Source organism: Pomacea canaliculata, linkage group LG8, assembly GCF_003073045.1.
Source record: "Pomacea canaliculata isolate SZHN2017 linkage group LG8, ASM307304v1, whole genome shotgun sequence".
NCBI lineage: Eukaryota > Metazoa > Mollusca > Gastropoda > Architaenioglossa > Ampullariidae > Pomacea > Pomacea canaliculata.
In genome coordinates this window covers 8,339,974-8,367,737 of record NC_037597.1, presented here as the reverse complement: position 1 = coordinate 8,367,737, position 27,764 = coordinate 8,339,974, and the positions used below count along the sequence as shown (strand labels likewise).

The following is a 27,764-nucleotide window of genomic DNA, read 5'->3' as shown; positions in this document are numbered from 1 at the left end:
GGTTATGGGTCCTTAAGAGTGACATCCCTTAGTGTGGGAGCTCAGGTGGAAATACACGGGTAGCTCTGTCCCTCTTTTGTTTTCTTTTTTATTTTGTTAACTATGTGGGTGTTTGGGTATGGATCTCTTATCTGGAAAGTGGATTTTCCGTACGAAAGGAAGCTTGTCGGGTATGTCAAAGGATATTGTAGAAGGTTTTGGCAAGGGAGCGAAGATCATCGCGGAGTACCGGGAAAGGCAAGTTTTAGAACTGCTGGTGGGGGGAGCAGGGTACCTCTGATTATAGTAATAAAGATCTGTCATTCATTAGTCAATTTCATATGATTACATGTCATACAATAATCTGGTGCAAGGCGAGCCTTTGGAAGGATGGGGGTAGCCAAGCCACTCATGACCAACCTTCATTTAAGGCCTTTTATATCAAAGGATACCCAAGCTTAGACGGCCACAAGTTTCTTCAGATCAGCAGATATAAACAAAACATGCAGATATTCATGTATGCATTACCATTATGTGGTAATAAAGTAACGTTTGGTCGGATTTGCAGTGTTGGACATTTTTTTTAAAAATTGTATTTTAGGAAAACTTTTACAGTTATATTGAGGCTGTCAAGGAGCCAAGAGTGCTTAACAATTAACAAAAAGGAAACAACTTTACTTTGGAAGGGTCCATCATGGATTGACATAGGTTGTTATGGATACCATGACACTAAGCCATGAAAGCAACTAATCCAAATTCTAGTCTGCGGTGTGTAAAATGAGTCATGGCAGTCTGGGCTTCTCCTACTTTAACAATTGTTAAAGGGTGGGGTGGAGAATGATTTACAGTAGCCTTATGTTTTCAGATTGTATCAATGCCATTTATAAATGTATTTTAGTTTTATATTAAAATTTCGGCAATATTCTTTGACCCCCTTTTTAATGCTGTTTATAAATATTATAAATTAGTTATATGAACTGTTTTATAAAACTGGTATTTTAATGCTCATGCAAAAGATTAACTCATCTCTGAATTGTTTGCCTTTTTTCTGTATCAACAGCCAGGAAGAGTTGTAACCCTTATTCCAACAGAAAATCCAGAGGTAATTGTGTTATCCTGTCATCTTCTCACAAAAAAACACAGTACACCAACCACACAAATTATTTGCAAACATGCACGCCCATGTTTAGACACGTATGCTAACATGCCTAAATGTGTGCTCCATTAAGAAATATTTCTAATACAGGTAATTATTTATTGCTTGTGATAAAAATTGTCAGCAGTTTTATGTATTATACTCAACAGTTCAGTCTGGGCAGCAGATTATGACACTGGAAGGAACAGTTTATAAAAATGTTATTTGCATTTTTTCTGCAGTCCTAAAGCTAAGGCCTTGGTAATCCTCAAGAATTGTCATACATTAATGTGTCATTTATGATACTTTCTTGTATCTGATGTATGGAATGACAAATCTTTTGCTCTGTACTAGGAATGTGTGTGGGGAGTGGCATACAAGATCTCAGATGAACATGTGGAAAGGGTGCGCTCACATCTTGATCACCGTGAAAAGGGCGGCTATGAAGTTCATGAGGTGAAATTTGTACCCGATCCCCCTTCTACTGAGGGACCCATCCTCCTGAATGTCTATGTTGGCACCAAGAACAATCCATTCTTCCTTGGTCCGGCCCACTTACAGACATCGCTCATCAGATCTTTCATTCAGTTGGGCCTAGTGGAAAGAACATAGATTATCTGATGAATCTTGCGCAGGCATTGCGATCTTTATCACCACATGCATATGATCAGCACTTATTTTCACTGGAGGAGGAAGTGAAAGTCATTGCAGCAAAACACACACAGAATGATGAACATGATCGTTGAAAATGTGAAGAAAAAAAACTAAATAACTTAATTTTATGGGCATATCCGCTACTATCTGTGATAAAAGTGTTCGTTGTGTTAGGTCTGGAACCAAACGAAATAAGTGGTGTAGGTGGCTTAACTCTCTGTATGTATGTTGTGCACAGTGAATCACACCTGATGAGAAAACACTTGGTATGTGCTTCACAGCTTCTGAATTTTTTAAATGGTGTCAGAAAATAGGGTTATAGAAAAATCTGTTACAGGTGTATTTTGGTTCAGTTATTCAAATGTCTTTTTACAACTTAGGTTAATTATAAACATAACAAGAACTATATAAAATATAATATGACTAAAAATTTCATAATTGAAAATCCTTTCTTTCTTCCACAGGTAGTTTTGCTTTTTTTAATTTACAAACTGTCATACGTGAATCCATTCCTATATTTAAGGACCTTCTTCTACTTCTTGTACTACTATAGATATTAAATTTATAGCAGCAATTAACATCTGTTGTATATGTGTGTATGCATCTGTGCATCACTACTTATTTGTTACATTCCTGGCTAGAAGGCTGCTTTCAAACAAATCTTCCAAACTACTCTTCTTCTCTTTACCTTATTTCTATTGCAGAGTGCAATCAGAGTGTGTTGAATTTCTAAAGGACAATTAAAGATGTATTTCAGTAACCAAGGTTTGTACACTTTATCCTTTTCTCCTCTGTGTACTTAATGTATGAAACAATATTGAAATAAATTTTATTACAAAGTGTGTGCTTTGAAATGCCTGGTAATCAAAAAGAGAATTCAAACTTTGAGAGCATATAGGGCTTTTTCACCACCAATGTGTTTTACACACAAAAATGTCTGCAAAATGTTTGCTAAAATGAGTAAGAAGGTAGGAGAACTAACTAATGACAAAAACACAAACATCTCGCTATGTGATCTCTACAGCCACAAGCTGATGTGGAGAAAGACTTAATGGGCTGTTCATCTCACAAAATGAATGCAGACCAACAGCAAACAAACACTTCTCTAATACTTGGATATAATATTGCCTATAAGCAGTTGCTACCATTGCAAAGAATTAGTAAAAGTGTATCATCTGGCAGTTAAACAATTTGTGATACAGAAAATATGTGAGGCATCTGGCTTTTAAAAGCTGAAAATATAATGCATGTGTCTCATACTGTAAGCCATTTACATTTTGGCATAAATATGAATCCACTGAAATCATACATCTGCATAAAAGCCAGTCATTTGTGCACAGATCGATGTCCTTGCACACAAATAGTAATCCATGAGCATCAGTTATTTGAAAATAGTTGTCATAAGAAGCCTATTACACCGAAGAAGAGTTAAGTAGTGTGAAGTTTTAAAGTGATTGTCAAAAATAGTATGTGCACAATATCCTAAATCTTTATTTTGAATTTAATACCATCTACATTGCATGTGGATTTAACTTTAAAGTTTTTTGTTTTCAAGACAAATTTCTCACATATACTCATCAAAAGTTAAGGGCTAGTTGCAGTTTTAGGGTATAAAATATAAATAAAAGCCTGTACTAAAGCACTGTGCACTATGGAATGAACTGGAAACTGCCATGAAGGAGTCAGACACCAGTGGATTGTGGCCAGTCTATGGGATGGCACAAAGACGGCATATCCAGCAAGTGTCCCGATTGCTAGGGACATTTAGTGATTGATTTCAAATGACTGAACACTGAACAATGGCCTTGATCTGGATGGCCCAACACCCTAGGGCACTCGCATGACCAGCTCATAAAGTTAACTGCTCTGTGCAGTAGAACCATCACTGCAGAATGTCTGAGAATGGCAATGCCAATGTAAGACTGCAGATCATCCACAATCTGCCTGCACCAGCATAATCTGCATAGCAGAACTACTGCCATCTGTGTGCCACTGAAATAGGTACTCCACAAGGCTTGTGTGCAGTGGTGCAGACAGTATTACTGCTGGACATGACAGTGGTGGCTCAAAGTGCTTTTTATTGATAAGTCCAGGCTTGCTCTGTCCACACTGATGGTAGGCAATAAGTGTGGTGGTACCCATGAGAATAATTTGTCAACGTCTATTAGCGACCAAGGCAGCAGCTCTCTGGTAGTTTGGAATGGGATCTATATTTATCTCATTCATGGCATGCATTACTGGCATCTGGTACAGAAATGAAAGCTTTACAGACCATGAATCCAGGTGATCGTCGATTTCCATCGTATTCATTGGTAACCAGCTTACAGCAGCAGCAAATTAAGGGGCCTGACTGACCATGTTTCACCTAACTTTGCTTCCACTGAGCACATGAGGGACATACTAGGATATTGTGTTCAGGCCAGCCATCCAATGGGCAGCAAACATGGCCCAGCTGTTCCAGTTCTTACAACAGGAGGCCATCCTTCAAGCAGCTGTAGTGACACTTGTTTAGTATGGTGAGAAAGCAAATGGTCTCCATACACATCTTTGACTGTGTCAAAATGTTCTGTGTTGAAATGTTCTGATAGGTCCCTGTGACTTTTTTAATTTGGGTGTGAGGTGTTTTGACTGCCCACATCTTGAAATGGTACTGGTTTACAAATAAAATTCTTCTGAATGTCAATGAAATTAAAATACTGGAAAAGTTGCACTTGTTGAGGTTGGTGAGTTATTTTCTATCTGGCCCTTATGCTTTTCCAAGTAGGATATTTAATGACTATCAGAACAATGGTTTCTAAACACATATCACGCGTTATAAATAAATACACATCAAAGTACATTATATAAAAAGTTTGTAGCAACTGTGATTCTGCCACAAATATAATTAAGAAGACAGTTGACTGATTTTTTAAAAAACAAAACTTTGTAATTCGTTGAAAATCATGTATATATTTTATATAGGAACATATTTTGTATAACACATTTTTAGTAATTTGTAAACAAAGCCCACAAAAATTACTACATCCAACAAATTTGTAAAATTTGGCACGTGGACAACTAATCTCTTAGCTTAGACATCATAAATAATCTTTTAAAAGTTGTAGGATACTCTTAAAAGCACTTGTTATACCTTTTGCCAGATAAAATCTGAACATGCTTTCTGAATTCACTATTTTTATCACACAAATTTGTTGCATGCAGATCTTATCTTTATCAAAGCTTTTGCAAAATTGAAGTGGTGGCATGTTGACCAGAAAAGTTAAAAAAAAAACAAAAAAACCCACCAAACCAACAAACTCTGATTGCTTTGTCTAGGACTAGTGAAAAAAGCATTCGGATTCTAAACAAAAAACTTGAAGGATCAAGCATCACAACACCAAATAAAAACAATAACACCCGACTTTGTGTGGTGAAATGATAAACATCAGTGTAACTGGTTGGCACATTATTCACAGTTACTGTATAGGCAGACCATATTCAGCTGCTCAGCAGCATGACATGTTTAACAAAATCTCTCCCTTGTAAGTCTGATATGTCTGACTTTGATAGTTGCAACAGTTCATCTGTACTTCATGCTACAAAATCACAGAGACATAACTGATGGTAATGTACGATTATGGTCCATTTAATTTTGAAGTAAAATTATATGGATAACTCATTTAATTTTCTGCCAAATAACAGGTATTAGATAAAATAATTCAGCACTGGCACCATAGTCTTATCATGCATCACTACAAACACATTAACATTAAACTTGACACATCCAGTTTTGTAAAACCAAAAGAACAGCAACAAAACTACACTTTTAAGTTTCTTCCAAAAGAGGAACAAGAGTGCCATAGGTTAAATGCATAAAAAAATTTATTTTGGTGATTCTTGTCTCTATGCAAGAATCTTCTGCATCCAGATGACAGAATTAGGATTCATCCGGATGGCATGACGACTTTGTGGCGTGACCGCAGATGTTGATGACTTTGGTGGTGGTGGAGGAGGAGGTGGAGGTGGAGGAGGTTGCTGCAGTTGAGCTGGAAGTTGAGAGACAGATGAAACATTATTGGTAGATGTTTCCCTCTGCTTTTCTGGTTCCTCTTCTCTGGCTCCCAGTATTTTCAATAGCTGTCCAAAATAAAGAGCATGAATTTTGGAATACTATGAAAGATTCTAGGCTGTAGTTAAGATGCAGCTTTATTTTGTTCTTGAGAGTTAAGCACATAATTAAAACATTAAATTATAAGTACAATGTGAATCCAACATGAATGATCAAAAGTGATTCATGAAACAAACAACACTAAATGTAATGAAAAGAAGGAATCAAGAGAAAAACTTTGTTCAAGTTCTGACTTTATATACCATAACATTATCTCACAACATAGCACGAGACAAAGTTTTCTTGTCATAAAGCACAATTAGTATATGATTACCATATCATCTGGAAGTCTGTGAGCATTTGCTCCCAAGCTGGTCACTGGTCCACATTTATCATAGCCCAGATATGAATAAAATCCTTCTTTATCAATAGTGTTGAGGAAAGCTCTTAAGAAACCAAGGCTGAAACAAAAATCAACTAGAACTATATATATATAGAGAGAGAACATATTTTAAATTTTAATGTAATTTTTTTGGCAGAAGGCTAAATATACCATCAATAAATTTTTTTAAATGTGTGTGGCATATCTATTAGATGTACTAAAAAGACATGTTTTTATTAAGGTGCATAGGCTATCTCTATATACCTAAAACAATGAGACAATAACTTGTTCTAAGCATTGTTTGGCTTATCACAGATCAAAAAATAGAGTACAAGATATGCAATCAAGGGTCTTCTTATCCAGCAACACATTGCCCAATTTTGCAGTGACAGGCTATGTTCCATAAAGACAATTATTTTGTCCCACACCTGTATCCCAAAATGTCTGTCACAACAACGTTGGTGATGCCATGATGCCAAGCAATGGTAGTCATAGCAGAATGTGACCAGTTATGAAAGTTGTTACCTTTTAGCATATTCCTCTGTTGCAGTCATCAGTTTCTTTCCTAAGCCAACTCCTCTCATGTCATTTCGTATTATAACTGAGGCAAATAAAATGTAATAAAATATACACTATACTGATGCAGTCATGTGCTTTCATATACTTTGCTCAATCTCACCTTATTCTCCAACACACATTTACATGCATTGTAGTAACATGAATGTACAGCCTGTAAGCTTTGCTTTATATGTGCACCTAATCTTCCCTTACTGCCAGACCTGTCATCAGGTGGCATAGATGCAATAAACATATTGCCCCACAGGTGAAACTCTTAACCAGAGTCAAGCATTATACGTACCTTAATTGTGTTATCATACTACTCCAAAAAGAAAGACTCCTATTTTCAATACTATTTTTTTTTTTTTGACTGATCTGTGCTAAAATTCCAATTGTACTAATATAAAATTCTCTTTATTTTTCGGTTTAAAAGTTAAACAAAGACATCATACCAGATTCAAAGAGACATGCTTTATGTTTCCCTTGAACAGCTACTATCCGACTGTATCCCAAAACTTCATGAGTTTCTTTTCTTCGAAAGACTAATGAACACGGCATGCCATCGCATGACTTGCTTAGGCTGTATTCTCTGTGGCCAAGGCAAAAACAGTGATAAAAGGAGTTTAATTACGTTCACTTATTGTATCATTTGGTATTAACCAGGCTCCAACATTTTCGTAATGAATGCATCATACAAAGAAAATGAATGCAGATTTCACTAAGGTTGTGCTTGCATTTCGGGCCAGTTCGACACACACACAAAAACCTATAGAAGTTATCTGCGAATTTAAGCTCAAAAGGTCAGAATAGAATCATTGTTATCGATGACATTTTTCGACTTTGATTAACTTAAACACACAATTCCTCCTGATAAAAAGAGGTTTTAGCTAATATGTAAAACGTCTAAAAAAAGACACTGTGGTTGCACTTCTCTCAACCTTGCCGCTTTGCTTCTTGGCCACTCAGCATTAAGAATATTGGCGCATTCATCTAAATGCTCTGAATGTTTATGCAGAGGTACTACTTCAAATTCCATTACGGACTTTAATACTTAAAATTATTATCTGGATTTAAATCATTCTGGAAAGTAAATCCTGTTTACAGGGGTAACTACGTTTCAAGGAAGAATACTCTTACACAAAGTAGGGTGGGTTAAACCCCTTGGCCATCTGTCTGTCACCTTACTTGAGCAGCGAAAACAGCAACACAACCACACATCATGACAGCAGACAGTGCCCCAGAGCCTCTGTCTGCGAAGGTGGAAAGGTAGCTGGCCAATCAATTTTATTATTTAATCACCGTGTGCGTTTTATCCATTCATTAGAAAAATTAGTAAGCGTTAGACTGCTTGCGTCCCATCGAAATTGCTGTACAGCATATTTTCTTCACCGGGGAACGAGATTGTGTCGATGATTCGTGTTGTGAGCATGTCCATTGCATTTATATCCTACAAAGATATAATATAAATGAACATTTGGGGATGGTTTCTGCCTTATAGTTACTGAATGATGAACGTGAGTCTCCGCCCCCCCCTCCCCCCATAAGATAACGGTGAAGGCAGCGAAAGTATTTTTAGGTATATAGTATAAAGACGAACTTTTATTTATAATATCACTACCTGTAATAAGTATTGTTTTTAATTTTAATAACCTTATACAATATTTGGAAGTATATCCTGTAACTTAAAAGTATAACAAACTTTTTGAAGTAAACATGTTCATCAGAAGATGTAAAGTGTCGTACAATATAACAAGAAAAAAAAAAAGGTTTATAATTTAGAAGGTGAGAGGACTGTATGGTATTTCACAAAACTTGACCATATAACATTTTGAACCAGTAAAACTCTCTCTCTTTCACACACACACGCACACATATTTTACACTTTCCCATCCTCAGTGTAACATAAACGGTCATTTACTACCTAAGCTAAACATTTATTAAGTACTAATCCTATTTTGCACAGCTCATTTGCCTATTACACCATAAATGCTCGACTGCCTGTCACACTATCACAAATAGCTGACTCCTTGTACCGGAAGAAGGATAGTGTCAAGACCTTAGGACAAGTGAGTACTAACACCTTGCCATATTGCAAATACTGTGCATAAAACAAGGAAAAATAATTGAAAACAAATTTTAGTATGAATAATACATCTCATTCAAAGTAACTGGAAGTATTATGTAATATAAATGAAGTTGAGTTTGGTGATGTGTGAAAATGTCCGCGTGCTTATGTGTTTGAAACTCACTTTTACACCATTTGTCAAATTTGGAATATTTGTTTTGATTATGCAAATGTCATAGGTTCTGTTTTATGCAAAAGAAATTGCAACATGCCTCTTTTACACAGAACAAAAGTGCATAACATCATAATTTGAGACAGCACCAATCTCTCTCTCACACACACACTCGATCATTCACAACGACAAGAGAAAGAGACAAAAAAGCAACAAGTATGGTAAGAGAGTGAACAGCTCACAAAATGTTGTGCACCCATTTCCGAACACAAGTTAAGGGCCATTAAGAGTGCAGGTGTTTCACTGTTTGGTATGATATAAATGAAATGATAGATCAAAGGTTGAAGATAAAATCACAACAGGAGAAGCTAGCAACAAAACTAAACCAAGGCAAAACTGCATACCTAGGTTGGTCAGTTATATGTCAAAACTTAATGGCTATTTGAATGTTTGTACATTCATGAAGATATGCTTGCTCATACATTATGCATGGGTGCTTATAACCTATGTGCATGCATAGAGAGAGGCTTTTATTTCTTTTCACATAATGGTCTATAGTATGCATTTAAGCTGTAATGTGCATGGGTGCTTGCATGCAAGCATAATTTTCTTTGATTGTTGTAGTTTGATAGAGAAGAATATTTTATTTACTTCTGACACCTTATGGCTAATCAGTTGCTAAATTTAAGAGGTATTCCATTTAAAGTTTCCACTTAAGTTTCAACATGCTTTTTTTTAGCTTGGATACATAATCTGAAAGAGTACAACATTATCTGGTTATTTAGGAAGCCACAGACGACCTTAAAACCATTATTGGCAAAGTTTCCAAACTCAGATATGAAGTGCAGACAGACAAACCAATTCAGCCACTTGAAGGAGATGCGCCTGATGTGGTAATATGGAATGCCGAGCTTAATGCTAGGACTGATGCTAACAATGGTGAACCTCCAACATGGTATAGTGCACCATGGCTGTATGTTGAATGCTACATGTACCGTGCCCTTTGTGACTATGTGAAGACATCGTATGTATTTCTTATTTTTATGGTAGCTTTTTATGCATAAATGTGTCTTGGTTATCCAAGTTAACTACAGTGTAATGTACAAATATATACAGCCCTTTCAGCAGCTGCACACAATTTAATGTTCTGCATACACCAATAACTCACTTAGCATTATATATATTAAAAAAAAGAAAGTGAAAAAGGGATGAAATCCGGTCACTCCAGTTTTAGATGGAGTTACATCCTTTAGCATTAAGCAGGAAGACATTAATTTGAAGATTTTAATTTTTCTGGATGTACCTTTCTGTTCTAAATCACTGGTACATGGGTGCACACCAACACAGCTACTGTTTTAGAGCCATGTATTATGCACTTGTTTTTCATCATGTTTATTCATTTCTACATGGTATGTGACCATTAGAATCTATTTCCTACAGGGATAGTCATTGCAGTGATCATACATTTCATTTAACACAGTTTCCAATCTTATATATTTTTTTGGGGGTGGGTGGGTGGGTGTGTTTAAAACAATTGGATATGCCTAATTACTTTAAAAAGTGACTTACAAGAAAGTTCTATTTCATAATGGACTGCAGTAGGAAGTTTATTTCTGCTTTCTTTTAAAAAATTTTAATTTGCTCTCCAGACAAGTTTATTTTTTATGATTTTATTTAGCTACATTTAAAAATCCAAATGAAAAATGTGATGTACAAATTAAGGCTTATACCTTATGAATTTAACAGGCTTTCACTTATATACTGAGACTTAGTGTCTTATATGACTTTTGGTGATTTAAACCTACTTATTTTCAAATAAGTTTTTACTGGAGTTACCCTTTAAGGTGGGGCTAAATAAATGTGAGCTAGAATGCAATTGCCTCTGTAAGCACAGGTGCACACATACACATCTACTGCATAATATGGCCTTGACAGAATGTGTCATAAAACTTCTAAAAACACCACCATTATTTACCAACTTTGCTAGATGCTGCTAAAATCTCTTTTTCAGAAAAAAGCTTCAAACTTATGATCTATTTGCTGACCAGAAGCAGACAGCATACCTGAGTTCTGAGGCTGCCATTGGCTCTCTGCTACTTTACCTGAAGGAAGTGAGCACCAGTCTGGAGAAAGGAGAGGGAAATGGTGCAGCTGAACTTTTTGCTCAGTTTTTGCAAGTATGACAATATTCTGTTCTCACTCTTGAGTTATGTTTTGGTGTTAGTCTTTTGGTGTGCCTATCTGAAAAAAGAGTGGATCTTCAGAAAGGAGCTGTGTGGTAGTGATGATGATCTAACGGTAAGTCTTGACCCCATGGGTGTGTGATGAATTTTATAAATTTTAAAATGCCTCTAAAGTTATTTTACAGGAAGTTTGCTATACACAGTAGAAATATTAAATAACTTGTTTTTTTAATAATCTCAAAAGCAGCCTAAGGCAATTACAAAATGATGAAAATCACTATTTAGATATAACTTTTGTGTAATCTACTAATTGTTGTACATGTATGAGACAGAATCAGGAATAATTATCTGTGAATTTTTTTTAAAGCTTGAATTGGTGAACTTTGTTTTATATTTGCACGCATCATTTATCACAATAAATATACCATTGCAGGTTGCGCTTTGGGGAAACAAGTGTGACCTGTCCATTACTCAGGGATTGGAAAACACACAGAAACACTGTATTCTAGAACAATTAACCCACCTAAAACCTAACATTCTTGCTGATGAAACCCCTGCTATTTTGGCAGCCTTAAGCAGTGCTGTTTCTAGCAGGAATGGCCAGTCTGGGCGGGTGGACATTGTCTTGGATAATGCTGGCTTTGAACTGGTCACTGATCTTTGTTTTGCGGAGCTCCTGCTGCTTTTAGGCCTTGCATCATCTATCTGCTTTCATGGCAAGGCAATGCCATGGTTTGTATCCGATGTCACTAAAGAGGATTTTGTTTGGACTCTAAATACCATGGGTGCCTCTAGTAATGATGCAATAGCTCACTTTGCATCCAGATGGAAGTCAAGGTTGCAAGATGGCTCTTGGGTGCTAAAATGTGACCACTTCTGGACACTGCCATATGACTTTAGTGAAATGAAGAAACATAGCCCAGAATTGTATGCAGACTTAGCAAAAGCTGATTTGATATTTTTCAAAGGAGATTTGAATTTTCGTAAGCTTTCTGGTGATAGGCAGTGGAACCCTGCCACACCTTTTTCAGTGTGTCTCCGCGGTTTTAATCCAGCGCCTCTGTGCAGTCTCCGAGCTCTGAAAGCAGATGTGGTCACAGGCTTGCAGGAGGGACTGGCAGAAGAAATAAGCAAGAAGGATAAAAAGTGGATGATTAATGGGAATTGGGCCACTGTTCTTTTTTGTGGAGAGAGGCATTCCTGACTCTTACCCCAGAATTCCAGTTCTGTTTTCTTTCGTGTTAATTGTAGACCTTGCTCACACAGGTCAACTTGTGAGTGTATTGCAAGAATTGTAGTACTTTTTTTTGGTGTTCTTTTTCTGTCTTTTTGGTTTTCTATCGGTGATTTTTTGCACATTGACACTAAATGTTTTCAGAATAATGAGAAATAAAATATGCTGCAGTAATTTAAAATTTTCTTTTTGTCTGATTTAAATTTTATTGAGCTATTCATGCTTAACCATCAAAGTGGTGCACATCAGCAAATGTCTGTGCAAAGATTGATATAATGCACAACTAATTTGTTCAGAAAACTAGCATTTATTTAATAAAGATTTGAAATACCATGTAACATCTGTGATGTTTTTTATAATTATTGTTTATTCATGCTTGGGCATTTTAATGATAAAGCAATCAGGTATTTAGAAACAGACATTTCTGTGATTTTTTTTTAACCATCAAAAAGATGTTAACATGTAGCAGCAAAATTTTTTTCAATGTAAAAACAACATACATTTTATACACACATGTACTTGAGGTTTTTTTTATCTCAGTATACACCAAATGTATGCATCTGTAACCCCCCACACACACACACACACTACCATTTCACCTCAGATGCAAACATGCCCACATCCACACACGTTTTGGATAGGATTAGCACATTCAGAAACAAATGGTAAGACAAATTCTGACAATTGTTTCTACATAGAACACACTATTTCTGTATGCTGTAACCATTTAACTTGATGTCTCCAGCATGCTCTTGTTTGTGATTTTGTATCATGCATGTCCTCACATTAAATCATCCCCATTACTGTGGCCATTGTGTAGCACATAAACAGTTCACACAGATAAGTAGTGAAATGCAGAGAATGTGTTATTTGTAAACTTTTTCATATTCACTGTACACTGTGCAGCAATACTTAATACTTAGTATTTCTCGATAACCATCTCCATTCTATTTAGGATGCAAACATGGACGTGACTACTGTTAAAAACTGCATTTCTAACTGGGATCCAAGAGGCATTAAATAAAACAGAAAGTTAAAAGGTGATGCTACTTCTTCAGTGGTAACCAGCAATTCATTGTCTTTCTCTGTTTTTCTTTTGAATAGTTCTCCATTTTGTTGCTATTAAGAAAATAAAGCTATTTCTGCTGCAATTTGGTACAGAGGCCTATATATTGCACAACAAACCCATTAAATGTTAAAATATCGCTAAAAATGCTGCTTGGCATGACTGGTGGACTTCACTTGAAGCCTCCACAAACAACAGGTAACATTATTTTAAAGACCATACGGAATTTAAATTAAAGCAACTTTCTGTAAATTATAGAAAACATTCGATTAGTATCAAATGGATTTGCATAGCATGCAAAAAAACAAAACAAAAACAACAGTGGGAGGTGAGAAAGATGAAGGGGTCAGATAGCAAACAAAGCCCATATACTTTGTCAAACAAGGTTCTTCTACAGCACTTTTCTTACTTCACTCTGATGCATTGTGTCAATTGTATTGGGCATGATATATCAACTACTGTCTTCTCAGTGATATACAAAATATAAGCATTAGTTGGAAAGTAAAGCTAAAGTTGTCTTCATTCAGTAAAAGCACAACGATGTTCCCTACACTTCCAACGAATTTGCGATGGGTAACTGACAAAGGAGCATACATGTTAATTCTTTAGATTTTAAAAAAAAAAGAAATTTCATAAATTGTTGTTTCATTTACAAAGTTTAAGCTGCTAAAGAAAAATAGTGGGCTAGCTGCCATGAAGCTTTAAAAAAAATGAAAAGCACACCAAAATATTTAACAGGCAAGTACAGTTCATAAGGTTTATCCAAAATGTCACTTCATTTCATGAGATGTTTGTTCAGTTCACCATCAAAATCTTCATAAACATCCATCCGTCGAATAGCCTTCATGTCTGCCTTAAACTTTCCAACTGTGTAAGTACTAAATGTATCTTTTTTAAGCATCCATTCAAAAAAACTCCTTTGAAAGTTACAGCATTGTTGTTTGTGCTCATTTATCTTTTCATAGATCCAGCCGTGACGATCAGCAACATCTTGCCAGTTTTTCTCTGCATATGTATCGTCCATTTTCATGGAAATCCATCTTATCATAGGAAAAGGAAGACTTGTTATTCGAGTTTCATCATTAATTTTCATCCCATATTTAAGGGAGGTTGGTTCATCTGTGAAAGAAACCATAACAAAGCAAATATAACATTTATATCCACAATTCTGCTATTTTGCTTGAGGACAAAAGATAAAAAAAAACTAAGTAAAACAGACAATACAAATAATCATCATGATCAGCAATCCTCTAGCTTTGTTCGCCATGGTGGAGGTAGGGGAATAGGTGTTTTATGCTGGGCCAGCAACTATTGCTATATCACGGCAAAGCCAGCCCTGTGTACAGATGCCACATGCAGAGAAAGAACAGCATGCCCTTAACAAAATCTGAACCCAAGGCAGCCAATCCTCACTGTATTGGTGACAGGCACTAACCATAGCGCCACTGAACCACCTCGTTGGCATGCGAGAACTGACAATCATGCTCAGTTGCCAAGATGTTTTAGGTAATTAAAATATGTTTGTGTGTGTTTTATAGATGTGTGGGATTATGGATACCCATGCAAGTTAATCTCCATGCATGTTTAGCTCATGTCTGTGAGAGAGCACTCGACGTAAAATATATTATCTTAAAGCATGAGTCTGATTCGAATGATACTTGTACATCTCTCATTACAAATGTCTACACGATTAGACAGCATGCAGAATACCAGCAAGAGTAAAAGTTTCGCTTTCCCAATAGCTGATACAGTCGTAACAGAAGCACGTCTTGTAAACAATGCCGATGCACTGGCTTACAGGAGCTGGTGATATGCCTAGTTTTGTCAGACTGGAAAATCTGTCAGTTGTTTTCTTTTTTTCTTTTCATTCACGAATGGAAATTAATACTGTGTTTAAAAGCTAAGTCCTTTCTCCACATTACTTTCCTTTCCTTTTTAAATTAAATGACAGTATATATATATACACACACAGACACAAATCTTTTTCAAAATTCCTTTGTGATGAAGCAAGCAAAACATGTCAAAGTGGGTGATGTTCCACATTTTATGTTAGCAGTCATAAAAATTACTATTTATCTTGATTCCTCTCATTTTGGATACGTGGTTGTATTTTGGCAATCAAAAATTTTTTACATGAAAAGGATGTGACTGCTCTAAATTGAATACTTGAGTTCCTTCTTTTTTACCCTCACCCTCCAAACATCGCACACATTTAAAAAAAAAAATACATTTTGCTTACTTTCACTCTCAGACGACGACGATGAGCCATTCCCGACACTGGAAGGTCCTGGTGTAGCAGCAGGAGGAACACATGGAGGGTAAAAATATGGAGAGCTTGGCATGCCACCACTTCCAAATGGTGGCATATATGGATTTATGCTTACCCCTTGTGGCCCTGGTACCATAGTCGTTGGGGGGAACCACACAGGTGCGCAATAAGGTAACCAGGAGACTCCAGGAGCACTTCCCGGCTGCATGAAAGGTGAATAAAATGCTGGAAAAGTCATGTTTGACCCTGATCCCGGTGTGGGCTGGGGACTGCTGACTACATTAAGATCATTTGGCTGCGAGCAGGATGGACTGCGAAGGCTTTCATGAGGACTGCTCAAGCAAGTCTGAGCTTGCAAGTTGCTGGAAGAGGGGAGGAATTGTTGTGATTCTGAACAGACATCTTCTGGGCTGCAGCTTCTTAATGATGTTTTTGATGCAGAGTAAGTTCCATTTTCACAATAGGTTGAGTCAGGTTGAGCTGATTGGTACCGCTGGCCTGTTAACTTGTGTTCTTCAGACCCTTCCATTACAAATGTAAGTGTAAGTAATTAAAAAAAGGAAAGGTTACCAGTGTACTTAAAATATTAAACATGCTGCACTCAAAACATGTATTTAATGCTAACCCAAGTGTAAAACTACTTTCAAATGTGTGGGATAAGATTATTACAATATACTAACTGATGAATAATTTCATTCTGAGCAAATGTTTTCTGCCAGTGAAAACATTTTGCACTTTGTCCATCTTTTAATTTAGAATGTGTTTTAAGAAAAATTATAATTATGCAAATGACATGCTGGAATAAGTAACAGAAAAGATTAGTCACAAAACTCTAAATATACTAACATTAAATTGGATTTTTTTTGTGATACCTTCGCTTAACACTTTTATACAGTTTTTAAAAAAATTGTCAAGACATTCAGTTATTTACAATCAATTTCAGAATATAAGCCACAACTTTTTTCCTCTGCTTTAAACCCTGCAGCTCAAACAGTGATGTGGCTTGTTTGCAGACTTTTCCAGATTTGTCCACATCTGATTTATTTTTCAATGAGCTCCATGTTAATTGTTAACTGTTAACATTGTTACAGTGTTACAGTGTTAACTGTTCAAATTTTAAATCAAAGCAGCATACAACTGAAGCATTCAGACCAGCTGCTAAGCAAATACCCTCATCATGCCAAAAACAGGACAAAATGCCTATGAAGCAGCTTTGAAATTGTATATTATAAACCAGTGCAACTTATTTGTTAAAAAAAATTAAGATTTAAAAAAATGTTGTGGGTGCAGCTTAACAGGTGTGCTCAAAAGACTGAAATTTACAACGATATTCACCTTCATGCATTCTGGAAACACATTAAATTCTAGAAAGGAAACATGTTTTTCATGTGCATTCACCTTTTGAATAATCCAAATCTCTCTCTGTCGTGGAAGTCACCTGAGGATCCTGAGCAACCTGAGGAACAGGACTAAGTGGGGGTGCATCCTGCAATGGTCCCTTGAGATCTGAGAAACAAATTCAATAATATGCAATTATACTGCCAAGGGAACAAAGAAATGTACTAGTGTTAACCTGTACAGTGATTCAGAAATGCTTTGCTTATACTGACAAAATACAAACAGAAAAAAAAACCAGGCAATGTGACTGCCATAGGTGTTTGTATTAATATGGATGTCCCAGGAATATCAAATTCACACAAATGAAAGTAGTCTAGTGGCTTTCGAAATGCAAATGAAACATATCACTGTCATATTGCACACCCACATTACAGAAAAGTCCCCACTAAAACATACATACAGGTGAAACAACTTTGATGGGAGAAAAGGAGACAAGGGAGAAGAAAGAATATGGCAGCTTCAAAAAAACAATAAAAAAGAAAAAAAAATAAATGCTCTAGTGTTACCTTGCACAGTCATTACGAAATGAAGCTTAAACTGACAAAGTATAAATTGAAACAGATATAAGAAAGTGAAAAATGTGATTGCCTTAGGTGAGCATACCCAGTCGACATATATATGGATCTATACATGAATCCTTGCTTAGAGAACAATATGCCCATGTGTTCACATCTACACATGCTCTGTTTTTTTTTCTTGAGCATGATGTCTTTTGACATACAAATGTTTGTACTTTTATTTCCAACTCTGTCAAAATGCTTTTGATTCTGTAAAGATACTTCCATGAAAATTTTCTGAAGATTAAGCAATCATCTGCATGGTGTTTCCCCAAAACTACATGCAGACAGTATTTTTCTCTCATCTAGCATTTAAGCAACTAGAAAAAAGGCCTTACCAGTACTACTTTTCACGGAGTATATATTATATGTGATATAACTTCCTGAACTTGATGTGTGGGCAACAGGTAGTTCTGGCAACCCCATATTCAAGCAATGCAGCATCTTCCCTTGTGAGTTCTTCAGATTTTGATTTTCTACAAGCAAAATGTTAAGAGAGAATGAATCCAAATATTGCTTTAGGAAAATAATAGTATTTAGAAGCACACACTAAAATAGTAGGGATATTATTGTACAAATGTGTTACTCAAAGGCAGTAGGCATGACACTTTAATATTCCTGAATCAAGGCATCAGGGTATGATTCCACTGAACAGAAAAGAGAGAAACTGTGGAGACTGAAGACAGAAGAATGGGCTGTTAATTAAGTGCCTTTAATGAATCAGATGATGGTATATTTTAAAAAAAATTTTTTGCATCAGTTAAAATTAGGCCTGACAGATAAGACTCAATTAATAATTGTGTCTTGTGCCATCAGTGTAATGGATTTGTCCTCAAACATTTGGTCCTTTTTATTCTGTGATCTTAATTTTAATCTAATCTTTAGCACTGAGTAGATATATTATTATAAACTCTACTAAAGATCTGAAGTACCAGTTATTTATAGGTGCTATAGTGACATGCCTTGTATAGCCCATTATTATAAATCTGAAATGTTTGCAAACGATCATCTTCCATTTTAACTTCTGTTCTACTGTTTCAAGTCAAAGTCACGCATATACATATCTACACTTGCTTGATTGAGATAGTTCTCTAGACATCCATCCAATTATCAGCAAACATATACATTACCATACACTCAATGTTCTTAAAGATAAGTGAGAAAAGTATTAAATCTCTCCTATTCGATCTGTGCTTTTAACTTGATCTTTATTCGTGATAGTTTACAGCGCAGTTTCAGGAGACGGGTGTGTGTTCTGTGTACATGTTCACTTGACCTCCCATACCCTCTTGCATAAGACTATGGATGTGTATAGGCAATATACAAGTTCGTGATATGACCCTCCCTATATATAGATACTTAAATTGGGAGGAGGCAAAAGCTATACAAGTAATGATCAATGACACACAAATAACTCCAATTCAAAGCACATGGCATTTCTGAAATGGCCAGGACTCAACCAGGAAGTTTTAATAAAATGAACAAATTTAAGATCAATGGCTAAAAAGGTGAATTAAATCAGACTCCCCAACCCAGAAAACAATAACAATCGAACTACACTATAGAGGATTCGTTAACAACCGTCGCCAAAATTGAAAAACGTAGCCATGTATGTCTATAAAATGGAAGCAACAAGAAACGTGTTTGTCTTCAATAATCAATTATAACTTGTTCGACCGAATTCCTATGAGCACGGACATTACTAATCGTGTTTTGAGTCCACGCCGTAAATGTTCGTCTACTCGTCGTGTTGTGATCCGACTACGATTTAATACAAACATAAAGGTTATGTATTAAGCGAAATTATTTCACAAACTTACCCTCAAGATTATTAACTAATTCATCTCCGCCTTCCGCCATTTGAAAATCTTTCTCATTAACACGCGAATGATTTATAGTTGCGAAGACGATCTATCGGGAATCCCCGATCTCACACTGCTCGATCGCGTGATGACGATGAGTAAAGTGGTCATCAAGTGCGTTGCATAGGTTTTATAATTATTCTTGATACAAAACGATTTATTATTTTAATTAGAAAGCACTATTATTCTTGAAACCATCTAAAAAAAACAACAGCAATGATGTTCGCATCTAGGTGCATTTCAATCATTCTTTATAAATTAAACTGATAAGGATCGTAGGTAAACTCCCCTAACTCCAGCATTGACATTCCAGCAGTGATTAACCAGACGGAAAAAAAGAGAGAAACAATATGAAATAATATTTAAAACTATATAGTATTTATATTTATTAAAACTTCTCCATTACTTGTTTTGTTGATGCTGTTTGTTATTAAACATATGGTATATAGTATGTTGAGTATCACTATTTTTTGTTACAATAAAGGGGAACAACTCACTTTTTGTCGAGTTGGTTGACAGGGCAAAATGTCTACTTAAAAGCATATGTTAGAAGAAAACCGGAAAGTTAACGAGAATTCATCTAGAAATACAATTATCGTATGATAAACGACATAACTAACTGACAATGGCTTGGAAACTATTGTGCGACAGAATGTATGTGTTCAAGTGCAACAATTCGATTAGAGTGCTGTCTTTGAACACATACACTCGACCCTTGATAGGTCAATCCCACGTTAGGCATCATAATAGTTTAACAGAATGTTTCAAATTGTACAAATGGCAAAAGCAGACCACAGCGCAGTATTGCCTGCATAGAGGGAACTCCGTCCACCATTTTTGGAGACAATATATTCATTGCAATATTTCGTGTAGTGCAACAAAAACCAATTTCCGTACAAACGCTTTTCAATGCCGATACAAAAGCTCAGAAGCCAGGAACCCGGGAGTTAAAAAGCCAACAGTGAAAGTGGAAAGCAAGCAATCCACCCTTCCAAAGACTTCAGAAGTGAAGAGGTTGCTTAATCTGTCAGCCCCAGAGAAATGGAGAATATTAGGTACTAGTTGGTGCCTATGTTAAATGATGATAAATAGATCATGCTAACGATGGAAGAAGAGTGGAGTTTTTATACAAATGAAATTGGTGGTCTGATGTAAACTATTCTTCTTTAATGTCATCACAGAATATTGTGGCATTGAAGATGTTATGCCCGAGTTTTGAAAAGGGTAATTTTTAAGGGATGAAACTGATGATGAATGGGCAAAAAAAAAGTATCAGTGGTTGCAATTTTGCATTTGATAATTTACATTTAAATAAAATCTCATCTGGTTTCAGGTGCTGTGGGATTGCTGTTGATTTCAAGTGGTGTGACAATGTCTGTGCCATTTTGTATGGGGAAAGTCATAGATGTCATATACACCACATCACAGGATGAACAGTTTATTAGTCGCCTTAACAACATCTGTCAGATTCTGGTCTGTGTTTTTATAATTGGAGGTGCTGCTAACTTTGGTCGCATTTACTTGATGCAGATTGCAGGCCAGCGCATCATCAAGAGATTGAGAGAGAAGCTGTTTGGCTCTCTGATTAAGCAAGAGATTGGCTTTTTTGATAAAACAAGGACTGGAGAACTCATAAATCGCTTGTCAACAGATACAAGTCTTGTTGGCAACTCTGTAACAATGAACATTTCTGATGGTTTGCGGGCTTTTGCACAGGCAATAGGTGGAGTAGGGATGATGGTAAGTTTAGCCTGATGTCAGCATGAGATGATAACTAAAGCTTTATTACTGTAATCTTCGTTAGTATATGTGTGCGCATGTGGATAAGTGTATGTATATATAAACTTTAGTATTTGCGTTTATGGAAATGAATATCTGAGGGAGAGAGTCTGACTCAAAGTGTTTTTTAAAAGTTCTATGAATGTATGGAAGGTCTGAAACAATGAAGATTATTTAATGTGTATATTGGATGGGGAATATAAGTGTACTGGCTGTATGATGGGAACAAATGGGATTTGTCATTTAACTAAGGTGGATGTGGGCATTGATGCCTGACAGAAGATACTAGTCAGTCAAGGTATACAAATAATGTAATATATAATGAATGACAGGGTTAGGGATAGGTTTAGGTTAGGGTATCAGCTGGACAAAACAGATGATATCACATAATTTCTATAACTCGACCATTTGTATCTCTCATGATATGGGTTGAATGGCTCTCTGCTACAGGCCTCAGCAAGTCTAATTTGTTTCATCAAATAATGGTATTGTCTGTTTTGTTCTACTTATTGATATTTTTTAAATAACATTTGTAACACTGTCTACAATACTGATGATGGTGGCAATAGCAACAGTAACCTAGGTTTATTGAAAGGATTCTGACATTCCACTAATTTTGAGATTTGTCAAGACCACTAAAAGTGACTTTTTTTTTTTTAAGGTGTATGTATCAACAAAATTAGCTCTTTTCTCACTTGCCGTAGTCCCACCTGTAGCAGCCATGTCCATTATTTATGGGCGTTACATGCGAGGTATTACACGACGGGTTCAAGACTCGCTTGCCAGTGCTACTGAGGTAACCATTTTACTTATTATTTTTTTCTTTTTTGAATTTGATGCATTGCATTTTATACAACTCTTAAAATGAGCAGTATTTTGTTAGTACTTCATAAAGGAAACTTTAAGATCTTGTTCTTGTGAACAATAATGTAACATGTAAAGCAAGATTATTTACTGAGGGAAAACTGGATGTTTATTTTTTGGGGAGTTTTCCTAGTTTTGCACATTTTTAGGGATTACAATAGAAAATGTTTGAATGAAATGTGCCAACATATTTTCTGTGTATTAGCATTGCTTATTGCCCTGTGCTGCATAGATTAATATACTTCTTACACATAGACATGTCACTTATTACATGTTTTGAATTTTAAAAAAAATTTGAGTAACAACTGTTTATCCCAGCTGGCAGAAGAGAAGCTTAGTAACATTCGTACAGTCAGAGCCTTTGCCCATGAAGACAAGGAGTGTAAAACCTATGAGCAGAAAATCCAAGATGTTCTGAAGCTTTCCTATAAAGAGTCATTGGCACGAGGAATCTTCTTTGGCTTTGTAAAGTTCTTTGACAATTTTCTCAGTCATTAAATAAAAGAAATTATGTCTCTAATAATAGGTTAAATTGCAGCAAGAAATATAATGGTTAATTCACTGTTTTTCATTTTATTTAGAAAGGAGTCTAAATGAAATACTTATAGAATTTTTGCTACAGCATTAATTTCACCAAGCACCTGGTGTAGTAGATGCAGGCAAGGTTTAAAATGTCAATGGTTGCACAAGTGTGAGAACATTTTGCTTATGGTCTGTATTGTGTATACAAGGATACTATAAAATTATATCTAATATCAAACGCTTAATTAAATGCATATTTGAGTTTTAATTCTGGGCCTGGTGCTGTATTTTTCAGACAGGGTTGACAGGCAATCTGATTGTGTTGTCCGTGTTTTATTATGGAGGCATGATGATGACAGAATCTCAGATAACAGTGGGAGAACTCTCTGCTTTTCTTTTGTATGCAGCTTATGTTGGAATCTCAATTGGAGGTTTTACATTTATTTATTTTAATTAAACATAACATTAATAGGTGTCCTAAAGAAAATACTATCCATTGTAATTTGGTATTGTTTCTGTTCCATTTTATTGATGCACAGACAATTTTGATTACTGTTTTGTAAACACACCATACTTTTAGGAATAAATAATTTGTGATACTTTCACAAATATTTGATGTATGATACTTCTTACCAGGCAGTTTAATTTTCTTGGGGAAGCAGATACCCTAGTCTTCTAAAATGATGCTCACTGAGCTTTAGATTGAGTCCCTGACTCCTAGAGAGTTGGGTAGGGTAAGGCAATAAGGGAGAAGAAATGGGCCCTCAGATAAGCGAAGGCTGTAAACCTCACATTTCTTTGACCATACAACTGCGTTTACTTTTTTTATTTTTCTAGTTTAAGAATTTCAATGAGAGGCTGTCCTGCTTAAAAATTATTTTTCATGAATTTACATCTGTGTAGGTCTGAGTTCTTTCTACACTGAGTTGAATCGAGGGCTTGGAGCAAGCTATAGGCTCTGGGAATTAATAGATCGCAAGCCTTTAATTCCTGTTTCAGGTATAAAACACTGACTTTTATGTCTTAAAAAAATTGGTTTGGTAGCTATGGGTTGAAAGAAAGACGTATGATTTGTCACAAAATTTTGAAAAAAGGTGTATAATGTCGTTAAATGCTAGTCCTTCTAGTACTGTGCTTTCGTGCCATAAGAAGTAATGTAGAAGCAGATATAATTTAGACTTCATTGTTTGAGGTTAAACACATATATCTGTCTATTCTTCTTTGCATATTTTCATTATTAACAACTGAAAGCTCTACCTCCGCCTGCAACAGTTAACTTTTGTAATTACTTGTCAAGAATGCACAAGTAATGTCATGCCTATGAACCACTCCATATTGAAAGCATGCAGCATTACAGAAAAACTAAGAATAATCTTATTACTCCAAGTTTGTATTTGCATCTCTCATAAACTGAGCTTACTCCTTGTAACAAGATCTTCCATTGAGATATATATCATTAATCGTTGTATATAATTGAACATCATAAACTGTCATTTACCATTTAGTCTCCAAGATTCTTGGGAGACCAAACAGTTGAGTGGTTAGAGTGCTGGCGTCTGAATTGAGAGGTGTACTGGTTCAATTCCAAGTAGCGTAGCTCACTTTCCCCCGTCAACCCACCCGGTGGAAATGGGTACCTGACTCCTGAGAGGGTTGGGGAAGGTAAGGCAGTGATAATCTGAAAAAGGTTACGGGATGACTTTCACTTCCAAGCTGTCGGCTATTTTTAATGTGATTATTGGCATTTTGAGTACTTTCATAATTGATTCTGAATAAAACTGCTGAGTATTATTTTTGACATTTTTTCACAGCACTTGAGCTCCCTGCAGAGTTTATGCGGACACTTCCAGCTGTACAGGGAAACATCAGTTTTTGCGATGTTGTGTTCAGCTATCCATCACGCCCTGATATAATTATCTTCAACAACTTTAACCTCAGAGCATCTGCAGGACAAGTGACTGCTGTGGTTGGGCCAAGTGGATCTGGCAAATCAACTGTGTTTGGTCTACTTCTCAGATTGTATGATCCAGTTTCTGGTAATTATTAATTCTCCTAGGTTTACAGCCTTGATTGAAAGCACATACATTACTTGGATTGTTTTAGCTTTGTTTGCTTAGCTGATAAGACTAAAGCATAATGATGTAAAATTATTTCTTACGATCTGCACAAGACACTGATATTCAACGTTATGCAAGAAGAGGTCTTGAATAAAATAGTGTAAAATATCATGGATCATTTTGTTGTGGGATTTTCAGTTTCTACTTTTTTTTTTAAAGAGCATCCACTATATTTATCTATTAAATCATGTTACAACTTTTTGTTTTCCAGGAAGCATCATACTAGATGGCCATGACATCAAAACACTAGATCCAACATGGCTGCGTTCACATATTGGAACTGTCAGCCAGGTAGCTGAAATATGAGTTCCTCTCCCCCCTTTCTTATATTTTAAAAAAAATTCATTGGTCTGTGTGTGCATGTATATGTTGTATGTGGAAATCTTAGAACCTACCACATCTTGAATCCAAGCAAGTTTTTTTTTTTTAAATGTACTTATTGCATTTCAGGAACCAATTTTATTTTCTTGCTCGGTGGGTGAAAACATTGCATATGGAGCAACCGATCCAGACTCTGTTACTTTACATCAGATTGAAGAGGCAGCTAGAAAGGCCAATGCTTACAGCTTTGTCAAAGGGTTTCCAGAAGGCTTTGATACACTGGTTGGAGAAAGGGGATTGATGTTATCAGGTAGAGTCAAATATCTTTGGACTTCCATCAGCATAAATTGAGAAACACAACATTAAAGCATGGAAATTTTAAAAATGTAAATACATGATTTCACAAGAAATTTTAAACCACAAAAATCCTCATTTGGTGTGCATTACTATTTTAATTCACAAGTTATTTGTATTATTTAGATACTGAACAAATGTTTTGGATGCATACATATAGTATTTCTAGATTTGTCTCCTTTTGGACTTAGTAAAGCTGAATGGAATAACGATCAGAAACTGGAAACAATTTTGTTGTAAATAGGTGTCAAATATTTTCTCATTTTCTTGATTAGTTGTAGGCTACAGCCTTACCTTTTACAGATAGACTTGTTTAAAATTTACACGCTTTAAAAATGTTCTTTGCATTCAGTTGTTCAGTAGAGTTCATTTTAAAATAACATTTCAAAGGTGTTTTTAAGTAGTCATGCCAAGCAAACAGAAGAATTTACTGAAGGCCTTTAATGTCATTATTTTTGAATAATTTGATGTAATGAAATAGCACCACTAATCAAAGAGATTTCTGATTTTACTGAAGAAAGCTGTTTCTCATTTTTTAAGAAAGAGAAGCTAATCTTTATAGTCATTAATTTAAGCATTCTGTCAATCTATTAATGAAGTCAATTAAAATGTTTCCAGGTGGTCAGAGACAAAGAATAGCTATTGCCAGAGCCATTCTAAAGGTAAAGCTATGTGAAAAATGTACAGCCATTTAGTACAAACGAATTGTTAGATCATGCTAGACTTTGTAAAACTGACAGGCTGCAAAGCTTCCGTTACAGTAATACCAAACTTGGTGATGCAAAATATAGTGTGAATTTTGTAAATTGGGTAAAGTTTATATAAACATTTTTCTTGCATGTGAGAATACTATAAGAAAATCTTTCAGCGATACAATTTTCATTTTCAGAATCCAGAAATTCTGCTTCTTGATGAAGCTACAAGGTATGTAGAGAAAATCATAAAAAAAAATTTTTTGTTTAAAGCTAGCTTCATGGCTTCCATCCACAGCTTTTTTCTTTTAAATAAAGTTAATGTTGCTATGCCAGATTGAATTGTTTTAGGCATGTGCAGTGTAATATATTTAGCTGTTTCAGATTATTCATTTCAAAAGCTTGCTTTTACCAAATGTTTTATGCATTTAAAGATATACATGTTATGAATTAAAATACAGAGAATGTTCACTGCTCTTAAACCATTTCTAGTGCTTTGGATGCGGAAAGCGAGTACCTGGTTCATGATGCTCTGGACAAGCTGATGGCTGGCCGCACAGTTTTAACTATTGCACATCGTTTGTCCACCATAAAAACAGCTGGCCAAATTGCTGTCATAAACGAAGGACAGATTGCAGAGATAGGCTCATACAGTGAGTTGATGTCCATTAATGAAGGGTTCTTCAAGAAGCTTGTTGAACGGCAGACAATCTCACTTTCTTGATAGTTCCAGAGTTTACATACATAACCATGGAGGGCTTTCACAATACCACAAGACAGGAATAAATTTGCATTTATGTGTGATGCATTTGGTAATTTGCTTGTCAACATATTATGACAGTGTAATGTATAGTTGTGCTGGACCAAAAATGTTTATCCATCAAGCCTTCTTTTCCTTTTCCCTGGGGAAATTATTTTGTATATTTAATTTTAAAGCAGTTTTTCTGGTCTAATATGCATAATTTCAAATCAAATAATCTTATATGATTTAAAAGTGTTTAGAGGGCAAGACCATCATGAAATACTTGAAGAGCATTCACGTAAGGGCATTAGTACATAACCCTCTATTACAGAAATACTCAATGTAGTAGTTAATACTTTTATGGGTTTGCAGATTTTGTCTCCTGCTATGAATTATTAATATATATTTTGGTAGAAAAACAAGGTTGATAGAAAGTAGATGCCTAGATGGTAGAATGTTTGTAAAGCATACCTGTAGAATGTTACTGAGAAGCTCCTTGCAAATGCTTCGTATAGATGTTATGTATCTGCTGTTATTGATTTTAATGTGAATAGAACTGTAATTAAAACTGGTGTTTTATTTGCCTGTAATAAAGAGGATATTTGATAATTCTGTACAGGATAAAATTTGTCTTAAGTTAGGCGTTGCTGTGTGTGAAAATGCACACGCGCTTTTATAGAACATGCTGGTAACTAGAACTGCTTCTCTCCACCCTAAGTGCAAGGTCCTTTACATGACTGGAGGGGAGAAGTATGGGAGCATTTACACAGGC

The 27,764-nt window shown here is 35.7% G+C and overlaps 5 protein-coding genes across 7 annotated transcripts; 3 read left to right on the top strand and 2 right to left on the bottom strand.

The window, feature by feature from the left end:
- The first annotated feature begins 8 nt into the window (after window positions 1–8).
- On the top strand, window positions 9–2,608 carry LOC112570987 (putative glutathione-specific gamma-glutamylcyclotransferase 2). The gene is given in 4 exon segments (XM_025249754.1): window positions 9–237; window positions 1,040–1,081; window positions 1,469–1,661; window positions 1,664–2,608. Coding segments are annotated over 4 exon segments (567 nt in total). The 5' UTR covers window positions 9–102; the 3' UTR covers window positions 1,861–2,608.
- A 2,089-nt stretch (window positions 2,609–4,697) lies between these two features.
- On the bottom strand, window positions 4,698–7,934 carry LOC112570986 (N-acetyltransferase 6-like). Of its 3 annotated transcripts, none has more exons than XM_025249751.1 (5): window positions 7,734–7,934; window positions 7,248–7,384; window positions 6,763–6,838; window positions 6,190–6,316; window positions 4,698–5,884 (listed from the first exon to the last, which is right to left on the bottom strand). In XM_025249751.1, exons 1-5 carry the CDS (start codon window positions 7,829–7,831, stop codon window positions 5,651–5,653), a joined length of 672 nt encoding a protein of 223 aa, XP_025105536.1. In that variant the 5' UTR covers window positions 7,832–7,934; the 3' UTR covers window positions 4,698–5,650. The 3 variants fall into 3 exon arrangements, with proteins under 3 accessions (XP_025105536.1, XP_025105537.1, XP_025105538.1); XM_025249752.1 differs by having other exon boundaries at window positions 7,688–7,812; XM_025249753.1 differs by lacking the exon at window positions 7,734–7,934 and adding an exon at window positions 7,491–7,680.
- Window positions 7,927–12,782, top strand: LOC112570984 (protein-glutamate O-methyltransferase-like). The gene is made up of 5 exons (XM_025249749.1): window positions 7,927–8,061; window positions 8,759–8,861; window positions 9,818–10,056; window positions 11,044–11,209; window positions 11,649–12,782. Exons 1-5 carry the CDS (start codon window positions 8,015–8,017, stop codon window positions 12,417–12,419), a joined length of 1,326 nt encoding a protein of 441 aa, XP_025105534.1. The 5' UTR covers window positions 7,927–8,014; the 3' UTR covers window positions 12,420–12,782.
- Window positions 12,783–12,796: 14 nt separating this feature from the next.
- On the bottom strand, window positions 12,797–19,717 carry LOC112570985. Its single transcript, XM_025249750.1, has 5 exons — window positions 19,560–19,717; window positions 18,078–18,215; window positions 17,183–17,290; window positions 15,755–16,306; window positions 12,797–14,634 (listed from the first exon to the last, which is right to left on the bottom strand). The coding sequence occupies exons 1-5, from the start codon at window positions 19,597–19,599 to the stop codon at window positions 14,291–14,293; spliced, it is 1,182 nt and encodes a 393-aa protein (XP_025105535.1). The 5' UTR covers window positions 19,600–19,717; the 3' UTR covers window positions 12,797–14,290.
- A 367-nt stretch (window positions 19,718–20,084) lies between these two features.
- On the top strand, window positions 20,085–27,606 carry LOC112570982 (ATP-binding cassette sub-family B member 10, mitochondrial-like). Its single transcript, XM_025249745.1, has 12 exons — window positions 20,085–20,656; window positions 20,935–21,341; window positions 22,042–22,176; window positions 22,563–22,709; window positions 23,062–23,197; window positions 23,670–23,765; window positions 24,578–24,802; window positions 25,095–25,174; window positions 25,334–25,514; window positions 26,177–26,220; window positions 26,448–26,482; window positions 26,743–27,606. Exons 1-12 carry the CDS (start codon window positions 20,227–20,229, stop codon window positions 26,972–26,974), a joined length of 2,148 nt encoding a protein of 715 aa, XP_025105530.1. The 5' UTR covers window positions 20,085–20,226; the 3' UTR covers window positions 26,975–27,606.
- Window positions 27,607–27,764: the final 158 nt, after the last annotated feature.

What these genes read in the sequence shown, in the direction of transcription:
- LOC112570984 (XM_025249749.1), top strand. Translation starts at nt 8,015, where the DNA reads ATGACAGCAGACAGTGCCCCAGAGCCTCTGTCTGCGAAGGTGGAAAG. An exon ending in CTGTCTGCGAAGGTGGAAAG is followed by an intron (nt 8,062 to 8,758) that starts GTAGCTGGCCAA and finishes TATTTTGCACAG; the next exon opens with CTCATTTGCCTATTACACCA. An exon ending in GTGTCAAGACCTTAGGACAA is followed by an intron (nt 8,862 to 9,817) that starts GTGAGTACTAAC and finishes CTGGTTATTTAG; the next exon opens with GAAGCCACAGACGACCTTAA.
- LOC112570985 (XM_025249750.1), bottom strand. Translation starts at nt 19,599, where the DNA reads ATGGCGGAAGGCGGAGATGAATTAGTTAATAATCTTGAGG. An exon ending in ATTAGTTAATAATCTTGAGG is followed by an intron (nt 18,216 to 19,559) that starts GTAAGTTTGTGA and finishes TTTTGCTTGTAG; the next exon opens with AAAATCAAAATCTGAAGAAC. An exon ending in CTCCGTGAAAAGTAGTACTG is followed by an intron (nt 17,291 to 18,077) that starts GTAAGGCCTTTT and finishes TTTGTTTCTCAG; the next exon opens with ATCTCAAGGGACCATTGCAG.
- LOC112570986 (XM_025249751.1), bottom strand. Translation starts at nt 7,831, where the DNA reads ATGGAATTTGAAGTAGTACCTCTGCATAAACATTCAGAGCATTTAGAT. An exon ending in AGCATGTCTCTTTGAATCTG is followed by an intron (nt 6,839 to 7,247) that starts GTATGATGTCTT and finishes TATTTGCCTCAG; the next exon opens with TTATAATACGAAATGACATG. An exon ending in ACAGAGGAATATGCTAAAAG is followed by an intron (nt 6,317 to 6,762) that starts GTAACAACTTTC and finishes TTTTTGTTTCAG; the next exon opens with CCTTGGTTTCTTAAGAGCTT.
- LOC112570982 (XM_025249745.1), top strand. Translation starts at nt 20,227, where the DNA reads ATGGCTTGGAAACTATTGTGCGACAGAATGTATGTGTTCAAGTGCAAC. An exon ending in ATATTGGAACTGTCAGCCAG is followed by an intron (nt 25,175 to 25,333) that starts GTAGCTGAAATA and finishes ATTGCATTTCAG; the next exon opens with GAACCAATTTTATTTTCTTG. An exon ending in CTTCTTGATGAAGCTACAAG is followed by an intron (nt 26,483 to 26,742) that starts GTATGTAGAGAA and finishes AACCATTTCTAG; the next exon opens with TGCTTTGGATGCGGAAAGCG.